The sequence below is a fragment of the Ruditapes philippinarum genome, unplaced genomic scaffold, assembly GCF_026571515.1.
Source record: "Ruditapes philippinarum isolate M1 unplaced genomic scaffold, ASM2657151v2 ctg499_1_1_1_1, whole genome shotgun sequence".
NCBI lineage: Eukaryota > Metazoa > Mollusca > Bivalvia > Venerida > Veneridae > Ruditapes > Ruditapes philippinarum.
The window spans coordinates 44,410-65,355 of NW_026861806.1; the positions used below are offsets into that span (position 1 = coordinate 44,410).

At 33.8% G+C, this 20,946-nt stretch overlaps 1 protein-coding gene across 3 annotated transcripts; it reads right to left on the reverse strand.

Annotated features, from left to right (window-relative positions):
• Positions 1-7,994: 7,994 nt before the first annotated feature.
• Positions 7,995-20,608, reverse strand: LOC132716886 (NXPE family member 4-like). Of its 3 annotated transcripts, none has more exons than XM_060700220.1 (7): positions 19,855-20,601; positions 18,105-18,214; positions 17,268-17,407; positions 16,727-17,004; positions 15,550-15,815; positions 11,014-11,177; positions 7,995-10,678 (listed from the first exon to the last, which is right to left on the reverse strand). In XM_060700220.1, exons 1-7 carry the CDS (start codon positions 19,861-19,863, stop codon positions 10,017-10,019), a joined length of 1,629 nt encoding a protein of 542 aa, XP_060556203.1. In that variant the 5' UTR covers positions 19,864-20,601; the 3' UTR covers positions 7,995-10,016. The 3 variants fall into 3 exon arrangements, 2 of the variants coding, with proteins under 2 accessions (XP_060556203.1, XP_060556204.1); XR_009623882.1 differs by having other exon boundaries at positions 10,541-10,678; positions 11,014-11,134; positions 19,855-20,605; XM_060700221.1 differs by lacking the exons at positions 7,995-10,678; positions 11,014-11,177 and adding an exon at positions 11,196-13,845 and having other exon boundaries at positions 19,855-20,608.
• Between the last annotated feature and the right edge of the window lie 338 nt (positions 20,609-20,946).

The following is a 20,946-nucleotide window of genomic DNA, read 5'->3' on the forward strand; positions in this document are numbered from 1 at the left end:
CCGTGTAACAGACTTTAAATGAAAAGAAATAGCAAAATTCCTACTACTCAAGTATCATCCTGTGTCAATTGTCATGTTCATCAACTTTGATTTACCTGCAACACATGTCAAAACATCTGAACATCTTATTTATCTGCATCATCATTATGCATTCTTATTGTAAAATCAGGATTTATTGTCACTGTATCTTGTTTAACCGGTTAATCTTATGAAAACGGCAAAAGTTGAAAATGTTGCAGACTTTTTTTGATTGAACCTATTTATGGACGGTATTGTCAAGCGCAAACTACCGCCCACGTCCCCTAGCACCCGCTTAGGCAGAATTCAACATTAAATCAGGAAAAAGCAAATTTTTTTAATTTAAAACCATCCGTTGATGTGTTCATACGGCGGTTATTATGGAACCTTCAATCTGACACAGTAGTGCCATTTCATGAAAAGCGGCGTATGGTCCCGGCGTAAAAGAAAGCGCGCCAGTATGGTTTAACGGTATAGAAACACACAAATATATGAGTTTTGTAGTTTATTAATATTGCCTAAAGAATCGGCAACAAAATGGCGTACATGTAATACGAAGGGAAACAACTCTTTTACAATCATGTTCTGTATATGTCCGTACCATACCGTACGCTGACAAACCGTACCTGGCTACACTATGGCGCTACCTTTCTTTCTTTTTGAAATTTAACTTATTAACGTATACATATCCTTTTAAGATAAACTAAGTGATGAAATATAGTCTAATAATTGAGACACTCTTAATAATCAAATCCATAAACGTTTAACAAAACAATGATATAAACAGTTATTAAAATGGTAACTTATTAATTATGTATGTGTCTATGTAATGTAATCATCAAGGTATCTAGGTTGCTTGCGGAGCCTCTGCGGTCTTTCTGAATGTAATTCAGTCCCCTCATTAGTATAACTTAAACTAGAGTTAGTACTGTCAGTAAGACTAAGAGATGTTTCAGTGTCAGGTTCATGTGTGTCCATTTCTCCACTAACACTCGGAGGACTCTGAACTTCAGGCATTTCTGTAGCTCCTAGTGGTGCAGTTAATGAAGGCGGAATATGAACGTTGTCCTGCGGAACAGAAATGTCACTGTCTATATCGTCGCTATCATTGTCTTGCTGGAATTTGCACTTAGAAAGATTAAAATTTTGTATTTCTGTGGGAACGCGGAAACATTCGTTTTGTTTCACTTTATACGAGGAAGCGCGTAACTGGTTACCGATGAACTTCTTTATGTAAAACCAATCATCTTCTTTTGACACTACAAGGTATCTTTGCCTGGAATGTAATTTATTCTTGTCAGAATATAAGTAAACTATATCTCCTACACTAACATGAGAGGCTTTCACAGATGACTTAGAGCTTTTGGACTTTTCACTTGCACTGTGATTTTCTAAACGTGCCTGATACTGTTGAGAAATAACATTTCTGTCCGAAATAGGAAGTTGTTCATGAGTAAACTGATTTCTTTGCGTCCACAACTCTCTAGCTGATAATCCTTCACGACGGATGCGACAATTCAGTTTCGCGACAGCAATCGCCAGTTGAACCTTAGAAAGCGAACCGCCATCTGGCTCAATACGTATGATCTCATCTTCAAGCTCTTGAATTGCTTTTTCTCCTACAGGGTTTTTGTTAACATTTTTCACGCGACCAATATCTAAGGTTATATTCAGACGACGGAGTATGGCGTCATCTCTCAAAGATGTAAAACATGGAGCAGCGTCAACTCGAATGACAGCAGGAGGTCCATGAATTGGATGTAACTCAGTGCACAGGCATACTAAGGAATCTCTTATAGTATCTCTTCTTTCATTTTCTACTATGGAGGCAACAGTGTATGAAGTTGATGTTTCTCTTAACACAAGTACTAACTGTTTATTACGTTTCATGACGTCTGCAGCGAAACTCATTCCTACTACCTCAGGAGGGTCTTCTGAGGATTGAGTACAAAACCCTGTTGGTAGTTTACGTAAAGACGCGCAGCTATGACACATGTCAGATACTCTTTCAACTGCTTGGCTCATGTCCAAGGCATAAAAATGTCTCTTCAAAACCTGTAGTATTTGATGTTTTGATGGATGGTCAAGTTTGATATGCAAGGCGGTGATAAGACCATCAATGGCAGATCTGGGTACGACAATTAGGTCAACCGAAGACACAAGAGGATCAGTATGTTTTACGACAAGTATACCATCCTTGGCAATAGATACAGAGTTGAGGTAACGTTTTGACATCTTTAACATTTGTTAGTTTCTTTGAAGGCCTAGTGCCTTGTAATAAATGTGAATGAACGCGTCTAAGGTCTGGGCACTCTGACTGAATATCTTTCCAAGCTGATCTGGATGTGAATGGTAAGCGGCTCTTACTGTTAAGTACATCCTCTATGTTAATCGCTCTAACAACAGAATCCTCAGTGATATGAATAAATGTACATATTTGGCAAGTGGGGTTTTCACATTCTGGTGCGTTGCGGCTGGCAAAATCAGATGGGACATTGGCAGAACCAGCAAGATGTTTAACATGTACTTGATATCGGCTAACAACAGAAAGAAAGGATGTCACTCTTGGACTAGCAGAAAACTCGCCTCTACATAACTTATCAATTGCTTGAACACACGGTTTACTGTCTGTTAGCACACACGTCTGCTGACTGGACTGTATAATGTATGGACTGAAGTGCTTGACTGCGGCTGCAATGCCAAGAGCCTCTATCTCACAAGGTAACCAAGTGACCTGGTGTTTTCGTAACTTGGCACTGAAGAATCCAGCGAGTAACAGCTTGCCATGCCGCGTAACGTATAATGTAGCGCCAATGCCACGTTTCTTGACTGACCCATCAGTGACTATCCAAAGTTGGTCTGTAGGTCTAGGAAGGACAATTGACTTGTTTGAATTTAGTGCTGACTGAGTGTTTTTGAAAATGTTTAAGTGAGGCTTCATCCCAAACGATTTTGTCTGAAGAGTTCCCACCAGCTGTAATGTTGTCGAGTGGAGCTATCAATTGCGAACAACCAGGTAGAACACGACCCAACAGCTTGTAAGCGCCAATGTATGATCGTAACCCATGGACAGTTTGAGGGGGTGGACAAGCCGAAGCTATACGATGGGGGTTTGCTGAAAATTTTCCTTGGGACCATATCCATCCAAGGATCGTAGTGGATCTTGGACATATGATGGTTTTTGTGGGCTTCAGTTTCAAGTTGTTTTTCTGTAAAGCATCTAATACACGGGTCCAATTGGCAAGGAGTTCGTCTGTAGTGTTTCCACCGATGTACAAATCATCTGCAAGTTTCGCCACAACACCTTCTTGCAATAAATCACCTAGCACACGACACATGAGTTCTTCCAATGCTGTTTCTGAGCCTGGCATACCCATGGCACATCTTGTATAAACGCGTATGCCTTTGTAAGGTGTCGCTACTCCGCAATACTTCATGGACTCCTTCGACAAAGGAATTTGGTAGAATGCGCTTGTTAGGTCAGTTAGGTCAGTTACTATTATGTATGTCCATTGACCTATTGTACGAAGTATAGTGTCTACGTCTGGCATGAGTGAAGGCTGAGGTTTAGCATAACGACCAACATCAGCAAACGCTGTGACCAACCGAAAACCTCCCTGACCTTTTTTTACCAAGAAAGAAGGGTTTAAGTATTCAACTGTAATTGGGATATCTTCTGGGCGCGAAAACACTCCTTGCTGTTCTAAATCATCGAAGTGTTCTTGTAGCTCAACTAACTTATCTCTTGCATATTGAGGTAGGCGTCCTTTACGCTGAGGTGGTTGAACAGGGCCCATGTTAACAACTGCTTTGAATGGCCCAGAAAAAACCATTATATCCAGACAGAGTCTTATCAAATACACTATCATATTGCTCTAAGATGTTCTGGAAACACTGGCGAGTATTTTCAGGTAGTATAGCATCTGGGTCAACTGATACGGTATCAGAGAAATGATTATTGGTAGTCATCTTGGCATGACAAGTACGAACCAGGGGTGTGTCTTGAAAGTCTTGAGCTTTTGTATCATAAGAGTCAACAGTGTGGCGAGCTTGACAAACATGTTCATTTTTTATGCACATGGATGGGATTGGTCGTTGAATTCAGTAGTCTTACTTTACCAGACACTGCTTCAATAACTTGTGGAAGTGGCCATTGTTTGTTACTGGATGCTCCGAACTTGGGCTCTATGGCAAGTGTGCCATCTGGATCAATGTTGTCTGGCAAAGTGACCTCCAGGTAAGATCCCGGCCATGTAATTGAAGACATATTGGAACTTGACCTAAGGACAAAAGCTTGGGTCCTTCGAACACTGTGAGAAACCGAGTCAGGTACCTCTGGTGCATAAAACACTGTATCAGAACCATGAATAACAATTTGTTGCTTTGCAGGTCTAACCATAATGTCATTTGTTGCCATGAAAGGTATTCCACCAAGTAAATCCACATCTAAGTTTTCAACCACTAATGCCTCAACAGTTAAACTCTGTTCGCCACGAGTAAGAACTATATGTGTCTCGCCAGCCACCTTTAATGGGGTGGAACCATCTGCCTGGAGTGCACGTTGATTGCTTTTCTTAATAGGTACTCCCATATAGTGTGCAACAGACAATTTCAACATGTTGATTTCTGCTCCAGTATCTAGGGTAACATTCAGAGGAAAATGTTTATAAAATGTTTTTAATGTTGGAGACTGTTTGGTGCTTACACGTCTAGAAGTAGCCGAATGTATACCATAGCATTGAGATTGCTGATTGTCATCTTCGTAAGACTCTTGATCGATTTCCGGATCCCCCGCAGTTTCGTCCGAGACAGTTTGACGAACACTTGAAAGATAACGCTTGTCTTCCTCAGGTAAGAATTTGCATTTGCTGAGAAAATGATTGAATGATCTTCGGCCAGCTTGTTTACATAAGGGACACGAAGGGGTGGCACGAGAGATTGATCGAAATTTTCCGTTGTCTTTAGAACCTTTTAAAAGCAGAACGCATGACTTTTGCATCAGCTACGGCATGTATTTCGTCTAGCAAACTGTCTAAAGCAAGAGAAATTTCAGGCTTAAGTGTGGCTAAAGTCCTTGAACGAAGTTCTGTTCCGTAGCGCTGTTTTACTAGTGCCGGCAAACGATTGTCTATTAATCTCAACCATGTTAATACAACCAAGTTTTCGACTGTTGGGGTAATCTCTTCGTCTTCATCTGGTACAGTTCCCATATGAGATAGGCCACCATCTTTCTTTAATGTGTTATCTTCGATAAAACTTGATAAACGCTGGTATAAATCCTCTGGTCTCTCTCCTGGTTGAAGTTGTATACTGTCAAAATCCAGAAAATGTGCTCCTGTTGACTGGAATCCGAAATGTAAACGAATTGTCTGCCAAATAGTTTTTATTGACGTTGCGTTTTTCACGATAGTGTTACGAGAAATTATTGGGCAGAAGTTTGCAATTTGCCCTAACATGAGTTCTAGATAAATCACTTTTTGTGCAGCTGTGCGCCTCTTTGCCTCAGGAACTGATTCGCCATCATCAGTAAATCCGCGTTCTGGGTTTGTGTTTGTTTTTCGCTCCCACTGAAATCCCTCAACTAGGAACGGTGCAAAATTGGGATCCAGGGACAAAGTATATTGTAAATTTTGTCTCCAAGACTCGAACGATGTAATAGTTTCTTGTTTGGTCAAACACCATTGCTTGGGTGCACGTACTTGAGCCATTATTGTAAATGTTTATGTGTTTTGTCACTACGCAGTAGAGTAGAACTATCCGTTTTTTTGCACTTATTTTGACGTGAAATGTCCACAACAGTGTCCGCAAATTACTGGGTTGCAGATTGAGAGCGAGTCCTTTTCCTGCTGCCACCACGCCAGTATGGTTTAACGGTATAGAAACACACAAATATATGAGTTTTGTAGTTTATTAATATTGCCTAAAGAATCGGCAACAAAATGGCGTACATGTAATACGAAGGGAAACAACTCTTTTACAATCATGTTCTGTATATGTCCGTACCATACCGTACGCTGACAAACCGTACCTGGCTACACTATGGCGGCGTGTGCCTTAAAAGAAGAACACAATGGGCGGAACTTAACACATTTGAATTTTGAATGGGGATCAGAGGTCAAGAAACCTCCATATCACATACGTCAAAATACAAAGTTTAAAAGCAGGCGACATATTCCAAGGGTGATTTAACATTATTCAAGAAGGAATATTGGAACCACCAAAATCGCAAAAGCTGAATAGTTGAGACTAAAAATACCACAAACACAATAATATTGTCGTGCTGAGCGATATTTAAGGATCGGAAATATAACATCTCTGATTGAATGTACGGGGCGACTTTTACAGCTTCCACACGGCAAAAGCTTCGCTGATGTGGCGATAAAATAAAAAAAAATCTCTAAAGATTGTCCAACATGGCAAAATGAAAATGTTGCAGGTTCATTGTGTTCGAGCCTGTTCATGAAAAGTACTGTCAAGTTCAAACTACCGTCCGCGCCCCCTAGCACTGGCTTAATCAAAGTTTAAGATTTTAACATGAAATGCAAAATTTTGATTTTAAAAACATCCGCTGATGTGTGCATATGGCGGTTAACCCGCAGAGCAACTGAAATGGTGAGAAACCAAGACCCACTTTCAGTACTTCCTTATATGCATGTAACAAAGTATTCCGATCCAATTCTTGAGAGTTGGTACATTATTTTGATCCTTTGATATCTTTGATTCTAGCACTTTGAAGTGTTGAAAATTGAGTGCTGGGACCAAGCTAGAATGTTTCACTTTTTCATTTTCCTTCATGTTAAGACTCAATCAAACCGACTCTGCACTTTTCATGGATTAATTTTGTTGTGATTAACGCTTCCGATGAATCACTTTTTCTCCAGATTTTGTCAATGCGCATACGGAACAACATTTGCTTCGGACTACCATTATATTTCATTAACTATAAGTTCATTGCACATCAAATATATTGAACAATATATTAAAGCCTGACAAAAACTTTGTTGTGAATTGCTATCCACAATCGACAGAAAAACTATTGTGGACATTTAAACTCACTTATTTTTCCATTTCTTATTCATGAACTCACAAGCTCAACTTAAAGCTTTTATCACATGTTATACCAACTTTGCAAGTATTTGCTAAAGAGGAGAAAATAAAGAATCCCTACAGAAAGCCCAAAACGGCAAAATGGAAAATGTTGCAGGTTCAAATTGGTTTGAGCCTGTTCAGGGACGGTACTGTAAAGGGCAAGTTACCGTCCACACCCGCCCCCAGCACCGGCTTTAGCAGAATTCACATTTAAACATGAAAAGACAAAGTTAAAAAGCAGGAAACATATCCTAAAGGTGATTCAACATTATTCAAGAAGGAATATTGGAACCACCCAACTAGAAAATGCCAAATAATTAAAACTAAAAATATCACAAACACAACAATTATGTCGTGCAGAACGATTTTTAAAGTTCGGAAATATAACATCTCTGATTGAATGTACGGGGCGACTTTTTAAGCCTCCACACGGCCAAACAACGCTGATGTGGCGATATAATAGAGAAAATAAAAATCCCTAAAGACAGCCATAACCCTAACCCTAGTAAGGCTTTTCAGACTCTTACTCCTAACTGTTAATGCTTCGGATGTCTGTGACGATAGAGTACTGTTACATGAGGAAGAAAAAGTACCGACAGCTTATGCAATTCAAAGGTAACCATAAAATATCATAACGGGTTATGTGTTGATATTGATATTTTGTTTCAATTTATATTTTGTTTTAAGTTAACTTCTTTTTTTTACTTGACCAAAGAAGGAATACGTGCATATTATTTACTCGTTTGCTCATTTCTTATAATTTCACCATAATTTCATTTACTTACATATGCAACCATTGCATAAAAGATATAAAAGGTATAAAACGCTCTTTTTATTGTTGTTGTTTTATTGTTTGTGTTTTTCCCCAAAAAATTATATTTGATTTTAAACGTAAACATGACGTTTCTTGCTATACAAACACATGCATACAATGATAAAACCTATCAACATCACAAAACACGGACAATTTGTATACAATTCAATCTGAAACGTTACATACTTTAATAAGTTTACTCAGACATCATATTAACAATGCTCTGATACCTTCATATATTCACTTACATAATTTAACTTGCATTTTGCTTTGAGTACCCTGCATTGTTTTCAACAGCCTTTGTATTTTTACTCTTACACTGAGAAGACGAGGCTGTAGAAACACAGAATAATAATGATGACGTTCATCAGGATAAGGGTGACGATGTAATAACACTTTCCGACAGCTTAAGCTAAGGAGTAGTCTTACTGAATGAATTGTTTTGTAGTTTTGAAAATAAGCGTGCCAAAAAGCGGGGTTTTCGAGGGCAGCCTTAAAAATGCATGTACACTAATATTTTTTTCTTCTGGCCCAATAATCACTAAGAAAAGATCAAGATCAAGTGATTTTGATTTTATTTTCATTGATTAATGTTACTAAATTAATCGTGTTTTGCTTGAATTAAATAGTACATATTCAAAATGTAAACAATGCTTATTTGCAGAGAAACAAAACTATTTTGTGTTAAAATCGACAAATAAAAATACAAATACAAATATGTCGATCAAAATAAAGATCAATTTTAGGATCAGGATCAATATTTGGATCAATTCTAAAACGCCCGTATCTTGCAAAAATAACAATCAATTTACTTTAAAATTTCATAAACTTGCAATTGCATGTCCAATTTTATCCATTGGCAATTAATATTAGATATTTAATAATTCAAAGAAGAATTTCAGATTTTTTAAATTTGATCCTTAGTTTGATCCCCGTAAACACGGGGCCTCGGGTTCGTTAGACTAGATGTGTCCCTATAAGAATTCCAAATTTTATATTTCACACTGAGCTACTTTCAATATGAGCTTCTTAAAGGGTGCATGATTAGCACAAAGAGGATAAACCCCTTAACGTCGTTTGCGTGAGACCCTGTCGCTGGCTCGTTATGTTTGTAAATGTTTTTATTAACCATTTAAGTCCATAAAACCTTACATGAGGTTATTTCATTATATTTGTATTTTATTTATATAAATGTATCTATTTTTATATGCAAAACTAATAATAAATGCAGTGACAAAACATTTGAAACATTGATTTGTTGACACAAATAATCAATAAAAATTTAAACAACGAGTGCAACAAATTTATTGAACCTCTTTTCAAATGTCATTGTGAAAAAATGCCAAAAACCCCCCCAAAAACTTTCTAAGTCTTAAGATTTGATATATTATTTATTTCGCACCATTGCTCATGAGTAATCAAAATTGAAATGATAGGAAATACCGCTAACACTGTTTATTTTATACATATTTGTATTTTTGAATATGTCTCACCTTTAGTGCTTTATATGCAAAATGTTCGGCTATATGGTCTTACTGTTTGAGTTATATAATAAATACCAGACTTACTTAATATAAGAAAACGTTTGTATAGCTGGTTAAAATAAAATATATTTCCTGTAAGGTTGATCTTCAAAGAAAAACATTATACATGTATGAACCCAAATTCTTTGTTTAATTGAATGGTTCATGAGATATAACTGGTTGCCTTTTTTTACCTACTTTTTAGCATTATCATGTGTTCAATGCCAAAAGAATTGGGATCAGTGACCCTAAAAAAGTATAGATCGGAGAAATGACGTAGCAACATTTCACAATATCTACTAACATCCTGATGAAAATTAAAATCGAAAAGTTTATTAGCGCATTTTCTCTGATCCAAAACGGGGCTAAATCAAACATTTTCATTTTGCACCGGCAACATGGTGTTTGCATTCATATAAACTAACCGTAACTTATCACTATTAGTAGCTGAGTTGTATTTCATAACATTTTTTCGATTGACCTTGAAGATTCTTAACAAAAAAAAATGAATATCTGCTCATCCAGGTAAATTAAATATTTGTTGTTTTCTCCAATTTCTCAAGTGTGATTAATTACTCACACACGTAACTAAACATTTGATTAACCATAGCCTCGACTATAAAGTTAGGGGGGTGTAAGAATTTTGACATTGCTGCAATGGTTGCGTCTTTTTGATCTAAGGGTATTACTTCATCAAATAGCCCATCAAATGTCTCGAATATTATTTTTGAAAATTGCCAACCGAAAAAGTCATTCAATCCTGCAATATTCTCAGTAAATGTATGTGGCATCTTAATGAATATTTTAACATGTTTATTCCTTTCTAAAAGTCTTTCAATAGCATGACGGATATGGCTGATCTTTTTCCTGAAGTTTTTAAAGTGGAACGTTTTCATGTGTGCAAATACATGGACCAAAAGTACTGCATCTTCAAATGGTGATATTTGGTCAATTCGTCTAGATATTGAAATCAAATAATCTAAAGCAAATTTCCAGTGGTTTTTGCTAATATAAAACGGATAAGAGTGCGGTGCTAAAAACATCGTGAAGTTAATACTTGTCGCGGTACATCCTGCTGTTGTTAATTTAGATATTGGATATGTCATTTTCTTCGTAAATTGTTTACAATTAATCCGTCTTTTTATTGCTGAATACCATTGTCTAACAGTTGAGTCTCCAAATAGGTAAAGCGTTTTATTTCTGATACAACGGCTAAGATTTTCTTCGATTAAACCTGAAATAAGTCCTTGTAATGAAAGGTACACATTAGGAATGACAAGGATTTTACAAATTTGTTACACAATCAAGAAATAATATTGTCATTTTATTAAATTCCAAATTAATGTATAATGTTCTAATTTTATTTAAATGATAAATTAAGATTACTGACCCCTTTGCGTAGCTGTTTGTTATACATTATATCATGCCTTCTTTCTGCCGTATTGATAAGAGTCACAACATGCTTGTCGTTACAAGGTTACTTAATAATTGTCATGATGAAGATACATATACATATTATACTTAAACCTAACCCTTAAGTTAGTGTTTATCTCTTTGTTATTTCTGTACCTTTGCAATGTGTTGTATGCCAAGTCGTGTTCTGTAAATATCCGGTTGTCTGTTTCAGAAACCACAAATTAGTAATGTTATATTTGAAACAAGAGAGGCGTTCTTTCGTCTGCTTTGTCTCCTGAATAGAAACGTTAATAGTTTGTTCAAGCCTTTGATGCGATCTAAAGTAAATTAACATAGTAACATTAATAGTTATAATCAAGCCTTTGTAGCGATTTACATAAAAAAACTTATCTATATAGTTTGTCCAAGCCTTTTTTATGATCTATAGAAAATTAAAAGAGGTACACTATTAGTCTGATCAAACCTTTGGTGCGATCTAAAGCGCGAATTAATATAATGATGTTAGTTTTGTTCAAGCTTTTGGTGCGGTATAAAAAAAATAACGTAGCTACGTAAATAATTTGCCAAAGCCATTTGTGCGATCTGAAGAGAATTAACAGGATTACTTGAATGAATAGTTCGTTAAAGTATTTAAAAATTTGAAAAAGAAGTAAATATAGTTTTGTTGATAGTTTTTGAAGCCATCAGTGCGATCTTTAGCTATGACTTGGCCAAGCCTATGGAGCGAATGAAATAGAAATTAACTAGTTCTGTAATTTTCATGCCTTCACAATTTCATCTAAACAAATAAACATCGTTATGATAAAAGATAATTTAAGCTTTTAGTACGATCTAAAGCAAACAAACATTATTATAGTTTTAGTTTGTCCAATTCTTTGGTGGAATCTTTAGAAAATTGTCATAATTATGTAAATATTTGGTCAATCATTTAGTTTGATATAAAGTAAATTACTATTGTTATGTTTTTTATAGTCCCTTCTAGCCTTTTTTCCGATCGTAAGCATATTGTGTAACGGAGAAAGGCCAAGTATCAGTCCATTCCTGAGAAATAATGGAGACGAGGCCCCGAAGATGTCTAGCGTTCATTATTCGTCTGGAATCGAGAGATACGAGGACTGTCTCCCACTTAAAATATAACACTACATGTCTGTGCAATATAAACAGATTATGCTAAGTTGATCAACGTTTTGCGAATAAATAAAATTGATTGGAACCCCTTTAAGTACCTTGTTTCAGACTGGACAATACAAGCTCACTAGTAAAACTCTGACACAATAAAGTTTAGTAACGGAGGGTCTACACAATAGTTTTCTATGCCATGGATAAAATCGCTCAAGTATTTTCTTTTGCGTAAATGACTGTGTCAATCAAGTATCGGTCAAAATAGATCAAATCGTAATAACAGGCATATGTGCATGTACACAGGGATATTGAAAAATGATAGGGAATGCTATAATAATTATTTTTGGGTGTTTGTTTTAAAATTTATTTAACTGTGCCATTCACAAATAAGCTTGCAAATATATGATAATGAGTTACTTTGACAATGATAACGAACTATATTTTGAAGGATATTCATCCGATGAATGCCAAAACTGGAAAAGCATAGAAAATTTTGGATATCTTAATTGCAACTAATTGCAAAACATATTCCAAAATATCATTAAATGCTTAACAAGGAATCATTCGTTATATAAAGCAATTGCACTTTTAAAGTTGGGATCGGCTATATATAATGAAACACAAAGCTGCCAACCCGGAATGTAAAAGGATTTATTGTTCTGATTAATTATTAATAAAATGACAATACATGCATGGCAATCCTTATAGCATATTATAAAAAAATATAAATCACATATTTTATTTATATATTTTGATTTGATAATTATTTTCAAATGATTTACACTCTTGAAAACATATTGTGTTATTTTTACATATGAGACAAATAAGATTGTTATACATGTATAATGAACAGTAAATATGTTATTTAATATTTTTTGAAAATATTTCTTATTTATATTTATATTTTGCGATATGCATATAATTATATACATATGCGTTTACTTTCTTTCTCCTTGTTGGCTAATAAGCAAGTGTTTAAATCGATGTATTACCTTTGTATTTAATTCCGATAGATGTCTTTTTCAAAGCATGAATATTTTACATACCGGGAATAATCTGATAATGGTAGAAATTCTTGAAAATAATGTATTTCAGTTTTCGTTTTTATATCTTTTTCACAGATGATTAAGAATGTAATAGGTCTAACAAATAAGGGAGACCTGTTGTAATCAAAGTGTCCTTTTCTGAAACATAATGAACACTTATTAATAAGGATTGTAACAGTTTTGCTTTAGTTTTAACAGTTTGGTAAAGCCTTTGGTACCATCTTAAACAAGAAAGCATTGTTAAAGTTATATTAAATTCAAGCCTTTAAGGTGATCTTAAGCAAATTAACAGTTATGTTGATAGTTTGTTTAATATTTGTGTGCGATCTAAAGCACATTAATATAGAAACGTCAACAGTCTTTGGTGCGATTTAAAGTTATTTATGCTAATTTTGAGCTTAAGCTTAGGTAACCTATGTACAAAGTTGAATATTTTGCTTAAAATGTCCCCTTTAACGTCAAATAAAATGTAATGATATCTCTGTTGCTATATATTGGACATGTTTACATAAGAATACATGTGCAAAATGTCTGCTTTTTAACATTTCAATTGTAAACGATGAAGTGTTTGTTGAGATATCTACTAACTGATTCAACGAGAGAGAAAATCGATTGTAAGCTTAGCTATATTTACATACCTTCACTTACTTTTATTTGCAACCATCAATTATTTAGCCATTTAAGATTATTTACATATAATTTTTTTTAGTCCCCTAACTAATTAATCGGTGGGGACTTAAGGTTTACCCTCGGTCCGTCTGTCCGTCCGCCACTCTGTTCGTCAACAAAACTGGATCCCGTTATAACGCAAAGAGTACTGAAAATATTTTATATGAAACTTGATATATAGATAGATTGCAGTATGGAGATTATGCACGTCTTTGTTTTCTTAATATTTAGAGTGTCCTTCAGTCTGTCTGTCTGTCTTTTGTTAATCAGAAGAAAACCTGTTTCCTGAGATCGCTTTTGAGAATGTTGCTGGGGTCCTTACCGGTAGGAAACTTATAGATTGTATGCAATACTATGGTAATTGCTTGTTGTCTATCAATGCCATTGATTATAATCTGGGTAATAAGTTCATTTCACTTAGGTACACAAATTTTATAACTTAGCCACAATATCGCATGCCATTCTTCAAGTGCTCGTCTTAAAGGCGGGTTTATGTTTATGCATTACTTCTGAAGAAGAGCAATGACTCATTTATATTCCTAGGGAGCGGAGTTAGTAACGTTTTTTTCTTTCGTGTGTTTTTTATCAAAAAATTGATGTGTTGTCTTGGTCATATACACTTGCGAAGACACAAGATAACGTAATAAAACTTTTTAAATACTTTAAATGTAAAGGTCATTGGCCAATTTAATTAAGTTAATTTTTCAAAATTTACGCGTAAATGTATTGCTTAATACAACCGGTACATTTTTTTCTCACACAGATGTAAGTGTTGCTTTCCGTTATTCAGATGCGACCTCAAAATGGAAGTGACGTTAATAGATCTCCTTGTAAAATATGCATGTATTTTTCATTCGTAAAATTATTTTCATTTACGTACATGATATGTATGCACTTAAAACAAATTCATTGAGGTTACTTTTAAGTTATATGCTTGAACCAAACTACTGGCAAAATAACTTCTTTGCTCTCCGAAAAGATGCCTTTTTGATGTCACGATAAACAACTTGTTTAAAAAGTGCCACTGCGCACTCTTTTATAGTATTGCGTATGTAAGTCCGCGTACACCTACATTTAATTTCATTCTATATTAATGTAGGTCTTAAATTTTATCAAATTAAACTTAAGTCAACAATTGTAGAGTCAACTCTTTTAAAAATTACATACCAAATTATGAGTTAGCACAAAACATTTTTAACTTAAAAGAATAACATGTGACTTTTATAGACAAACACAGATTTTGTTCTTGCTTTCCACGCTCATGCAGAAAACAGAATGTTAGAAACGTTAATTAAAAATATTCTTCAACGATCACCTAAAATTTAATGGCAATAAGAATAATATAAGTTTGGTGGCGTGTGGTCAATGCAGTTCAAACGTTCTAATTACCGACAAATAAATGAACCTTGATTGCAGACTAAATGATTGACAGGTTTCCATCCCCCCTTTAAGTATGCTGACCCCAAAAACTGAAGAAAAAAACATTCATCACCTTAGGTCATATATTATTTCTAAAACAGCTACATAACGCTAAACATTACACATTTTGATTGATTAGTTGGTAATATTAACATAGGAGTAAAGCTGATACATGTATATAGATCAACTGGTAGGAATATTCCTACGTCGTCAGTGAAAAGGATGGCGGGAATAAACAATCGCGTTACGGAAAAAACGAATTTCTAAATGACCTTTTCTTTCATTCAAGGACATCTTTAAACATTTACTAATCATGTTTACTATAATTTAGCAAAATCAATTGAAAACAGAAACACATGCCCATTTTTGGCAAGAAACCTTTTTTAGTGATTTTAAGTTTGTAATGATTCGAAACTAAATATCCGTTACTTACCTTTTCAAAACATCTTTTTCACATTGATTTAGCAAAAATGTATTATCCTGGTATGTATGTCTGCTATATTTCCAATCCTTGCATTGTAAAGTTTTTCTTTTAGGCTTTCCACAAAACCATGGTAATCCCGAATTCAAACTAGTAAAATTGCAAATATCTTTGTAATGTGTATGCATCTTTAAGTGGCCTATGTCGGGATGACAGAACAAATCCTCCGTTTCATTTCCAAGTTCGTATCTTGCTTCAATGTTTACCATAGCAAGTACCTGCGTGATATTCATTATGATTGAAATATCATATTAAGAGAATCAATTGTATTGACATATTAATAAATTGGTGAAAATAATAAAGCTTCAATTTATGACAGATGCTTTGAATAAGAAAGAAATAAAATATCACTTTATGTAAAGCAATTGATTCATCATCTGTTTCTTTTAATTTGATTAATAGTGTGTGTGTGTGTGCGTGTGTGCGTGTGTTCGTGTGTTCGTGTGTTGGTGCGTGTGTGTGTGCGTGCGTGCGTGTGTGCGTTGGTGAGCGTGCGTGTGTGCGAACGTGCGTGTGTTTGTGTGTGATATAGATTCAAAGAAGAACACCAGTTTACTCTTATTAATGAGCACAAATTAGAAACAAATGCCAAAATTTTATGTCGCAGCTCTATACCTGTATATAGGTCAATCAAGCGTTAAAATACTGTAAACACTTTAGTTAGGAGTCAGTCTAACAATTCTGTATTTATCATATAATGCTATATTACTGTTTATTTTTGTTTTAATGTCTTTAATCTTAACGTGGCGAGAATGTTATTTCAAACTTGGAACAGATGATAATACATATCATAGATATCATTTATGATAATTTAAGCTAAAATAACGTGTTGTAAGACTCTCACAAATGTAAATTTATTCTCAAAAGTCAATCTAGGTGCAAAAGCAAGATAAGAACGTTGAACTTTGACAGGTGGTAGAATGCAAGCTCTCCCGTGACAAACAAGCTCATACATTTGCTTGGAAATCAGCTATACTAGCAAAGTCATACATTGCTGTATGTGTGCCTATTGCAATTTTCTAGACGTACCGTGGAATTTGTAGAACGGAATAAGATTGCTTGCTTGAAATAACATTTTCCTGTATAGATATGGCTTTAATTGTACTCTACGTAGAATGCAAATACCTACCTTTGTCATTAACTTAAACAGTGCTGAAACTGCTTCTTGTGTATATGCTATTGATACAATTATCTGTGATAGTCCGCTCCAGAAACATTCAAATATTATCAGATATGATCCGTTTGTATTATCAAACACTATTCCAGGTGCTGACAAATTAAACTCTTCCTTCCATATTCTAGCACGAAGATAATCTCCGCCTGTTGTTTTCCTTTTCCCATAGGAATCAAACAGTTGTACAAATACACGTATTCTATCTCCAATTTTAAGTAACCGATCAAAACGTTCTAAATTGAGGAAGTAAAAGTGATTGTATCCATGTTACATGTCAGTTTTCTGTATTATTCTTTACATTATAGTAGCTTCAAAATATGTTTCACAATCAAGAAAATGAATAGTGGTCTAATTTATGTAATTTATTGAATATTGTTTCTTCTCTATCTTAAATATCAAAGCTTATCATAGAAAAAAATACGAAACAGTTTGTTTTATTGCATTAACTCAGAACCGGACAAATATGAAATAATAAACAAAACACTTGTATATTTACCTAGCTGTAATGTGGATAGCAACGGGCTTGCCGAAATATTGACATCCTCACATTTTGTGGACTTCACAACGTTTTTGTCAGGTATAATTGCATTTTCGCTTCGAAATTGTTTATGTTTGTTTATCGTTTGAAATATTGACCTGAATTGATATTTTTTAGCATTTATGTGTTATAAATCGTAACATGTTATTTTGATAACGTAACTTAGCTAAATGTAACTATATCGATTTTTAAATTTTACATGTACAGACAAAATTGATATTTCTTTTTCAAGGATGCAATGGAAAGCTTATTTAATGTTGGAAGTTAAAAATAAAATAATAAAAAAAAATAATAAAAAAAAACAAAACTAAACTGGTACTTGATGCTTATATAGTTACTTAAACGGTTGCAAACAATAAATAATCTGCCATCTGTATGCAACGATCAATGTTAATTGATAATAATTTTGTTGTCGTCAATCCGAACTAAAACATTATGCAGCAAAATAAAATACTTGAACAAAACATAACTTAGATTTCAAAATAGTTTCATCACAGTATTAACATTCGTGATATTCATGAAATAGACTTAATTTAGAAAGATAAATCAATACAATGGTTTTACTTTAAACTAACGAAGTACGTTTTCCTGATGTAAATTTATTTTTGAACACATCACAGACTATTTTTCTCTTTCATTTTTCGAAATGTGTTTATCTATACATTGCTGAATAAAATTTTCTTGTTATCTTTGTAACATAAATCGAAAGATTTTGGGCTTGATAATTTTTTTAAGTTAAATTGAAAAGGATATTTCACAGTTAACTTAAATATATATATCTAATTTAAATCATACCTAAATGTGCCATTTTTCCATTCATTCTCTTTGTTTTCTTTAAAGTATGAATTGAAAATAACTAAATTCAATCCAATGGAGACAAAAAACACACAAATCAACGATTGAACCTGCAAATATTCATAAACGAATAAGTAATATATGTAAACTTTGTCAGGTCATTAACGTTATCCTTGTGGTTTATATAACAATTAAAAGTTCACTGCATAATGATATCAAAATTGAGACAATTAGGCAATTCAGTTTCTAGCTCAGATATTTTAATAGGCAGGAAAGTGTCTGTATGTCCTAAAGAAAAGTATTAGTTCATAAGTAGGAGTATCTTCAACTCAGGATTTTTTGAGGTCCGTCCATGAAAATTGACCTCCAACATGTATATTTCCGTTATGACATAGTGTTTTCTGACAAATTGATAAAATTTGTTTTCATTTATGACTGTTTCCATTCCCACTCAAAAATATTTTTGATAATGGTATATTTTTATCATTCCATTGTGAAATTAACAAAAAAAAATATGATCTCACTGTAAACTAAACTAAAAAGAATGTCATAAAGCATATATGCACTATGCAAAACATATGTTTTAAGAAAATACACACGCAAGGACACGAATACCAAATATCTATACTTCGGGACTCTATTTTCTGCGGTTATTTTTAAAGATATACTATGCTCATCTTTGGCTAAAATTCTTATATCGCAGAAATGTACTGAAATCTAGGAAACTCATACTGAATGTGATAAATTTGAATAAAAGAATGAATAAACTTTGTATGGAAAGCTACATTCTCTATTCCGGGCCAAGTAAAAGTGTTTTTTTTCTTTAAAAACTGCCAGTGATTTTAATGACACTTTATATTCATATTGTATTCATCTATAGTGTATAGAGCTTAAAACATGGCATATCTACTTAAAATAAAGACGAAACATGTTCAGTTTATATTTACAAAGAGACTATGTAGCAATTATCAATATTTACAATATCAAAATTTGAGCATAACATATCTTTTAAGTTCAATACGAGTATAATAGTCAATGAAACAAAAAGTAAACATTTTATCAATAAGACATGGCCTAAATCAATTTAGTTGCGTCCTTTATGCTATACATTATCCTTCATATCTGTTTTCTAGACCATATTTGTTCATTATGTTTCCTATTATAATAATGAATAGATGAAACCATTAACTTAGTGAATACCAGAATCCTTAAAGAAAAATTATTCACATAAATTATTTGTCACAATACAGAGTGATGTTAGAGCACATATATTTATGCAATGCAGATTCCTGGAGTGGTGGTGGTGTCGGTAGTTTTCACTCCGGATAACGACAGGGTCGCCCGATTCACAGTCCCACACTCTAACGATTGAGCGAACCGGACGGCTTAAGATTCTGGGAAATATTTTTTAGATTAAGTAGCCATTGAAATGTACCAATTCTCATCCAAAAACCTGACATAAACACGATATATAAAAGTTTAACATAATGCTTCACTGCAAATAGATTGACTCTTAGCCTCAATGTTTAAGAAATGAAGATTGTCGCTCTGTTTGATTTTATGTATAAACAGATGTCCCATGGACTTTTCCAATATCTTCTTCATGCTTTAAAAATTCTTAGTAAGGTTTTATTCGAATATGCTATACATCAAATATCTAGGGACTAGTTTTTATCGCTTGTATCAAGTGTTTATCTTTTGCATGGGGATCAAAATATGTTTTACAAAACAGAAAATTCAGAGAACAAACCTTAAACATAATTTAGCACAGTATGGTTATAGTTAATTATTCCGAAGATTTTTTATGATTGAATTATCCATAGTTACATATACCCAAAACAACGTGTTATGTAGTCTAGACATGCAATGTTCACCCTTTTCATTTTCAATATTAATGTCCGGCGGCTATAAAGCACTAGATGACACACACTGTACTAGGAACAAGAAAATCAAGAAAATACTTCTGTTGCTTTTTCCAACACTAACATTACAGCGTACCTTAAAGTTTATCAATGAATGTTAGATTAAAATGTAAATATATGAAATTCACTCTTTCACTCTGACTAAAGATCATATCTGCTTATTTCTTACATATAGATCTGATTACTAACATATGTGTTTCATGTTCATTCTGAATCGGATTTCCAGAGAAGATAACTTTTAGCCATGCAATCAAACTGTGCATTGGACGAGTGTCAAAATATCGGTGTCTGTTGAAGTGAAGAAAGTTTTAATTTTTGATAGAAACAAATGTTCAAATTAATTTGAAACTGGAAATATAAGACTTAATTTTTAATGGGCAAGTTTGTTTTCACCCAGTTATCTGCCAGCTATATGAACAACGCCATATCTGTTCTCAAAGTCGTGATGTTTATTTTTTTAATCAAAAATATTGTACGTGATTTCATCCTAAAGCTTATGATACGTTATAATGCATCTTTACTGTATGTAAACGTACTTTTGATATCTTACATTACAATAGTATATCTTTGAAAAATAAGATGAAAGAAACTCAAATACTGATTAGTACATATTTAATTTAATTCTTCACATTTTTTTTGTAAAATTCAAAATGAAAACTTAAATGACAATAAAAATAAAATGATTTAAATCCAAGATAACATTGCTCAAGAAATTAAGTTTTTTTGAAGACGCACTGTCAAAGCTTGTGGAAAATTCTGATACAAACGAAAATAACAGGCATAAATGATAATAATTATGATTCAACAAAAAATAATTTGAAACAAAAATTTCTGAAACAGAGAGCAGAAAGTGTTGAATTTGTATCAGTTAAAAGTTGAACAGGTAACATTAAGATAAAAGAAATTTAGATCTTTAAAAG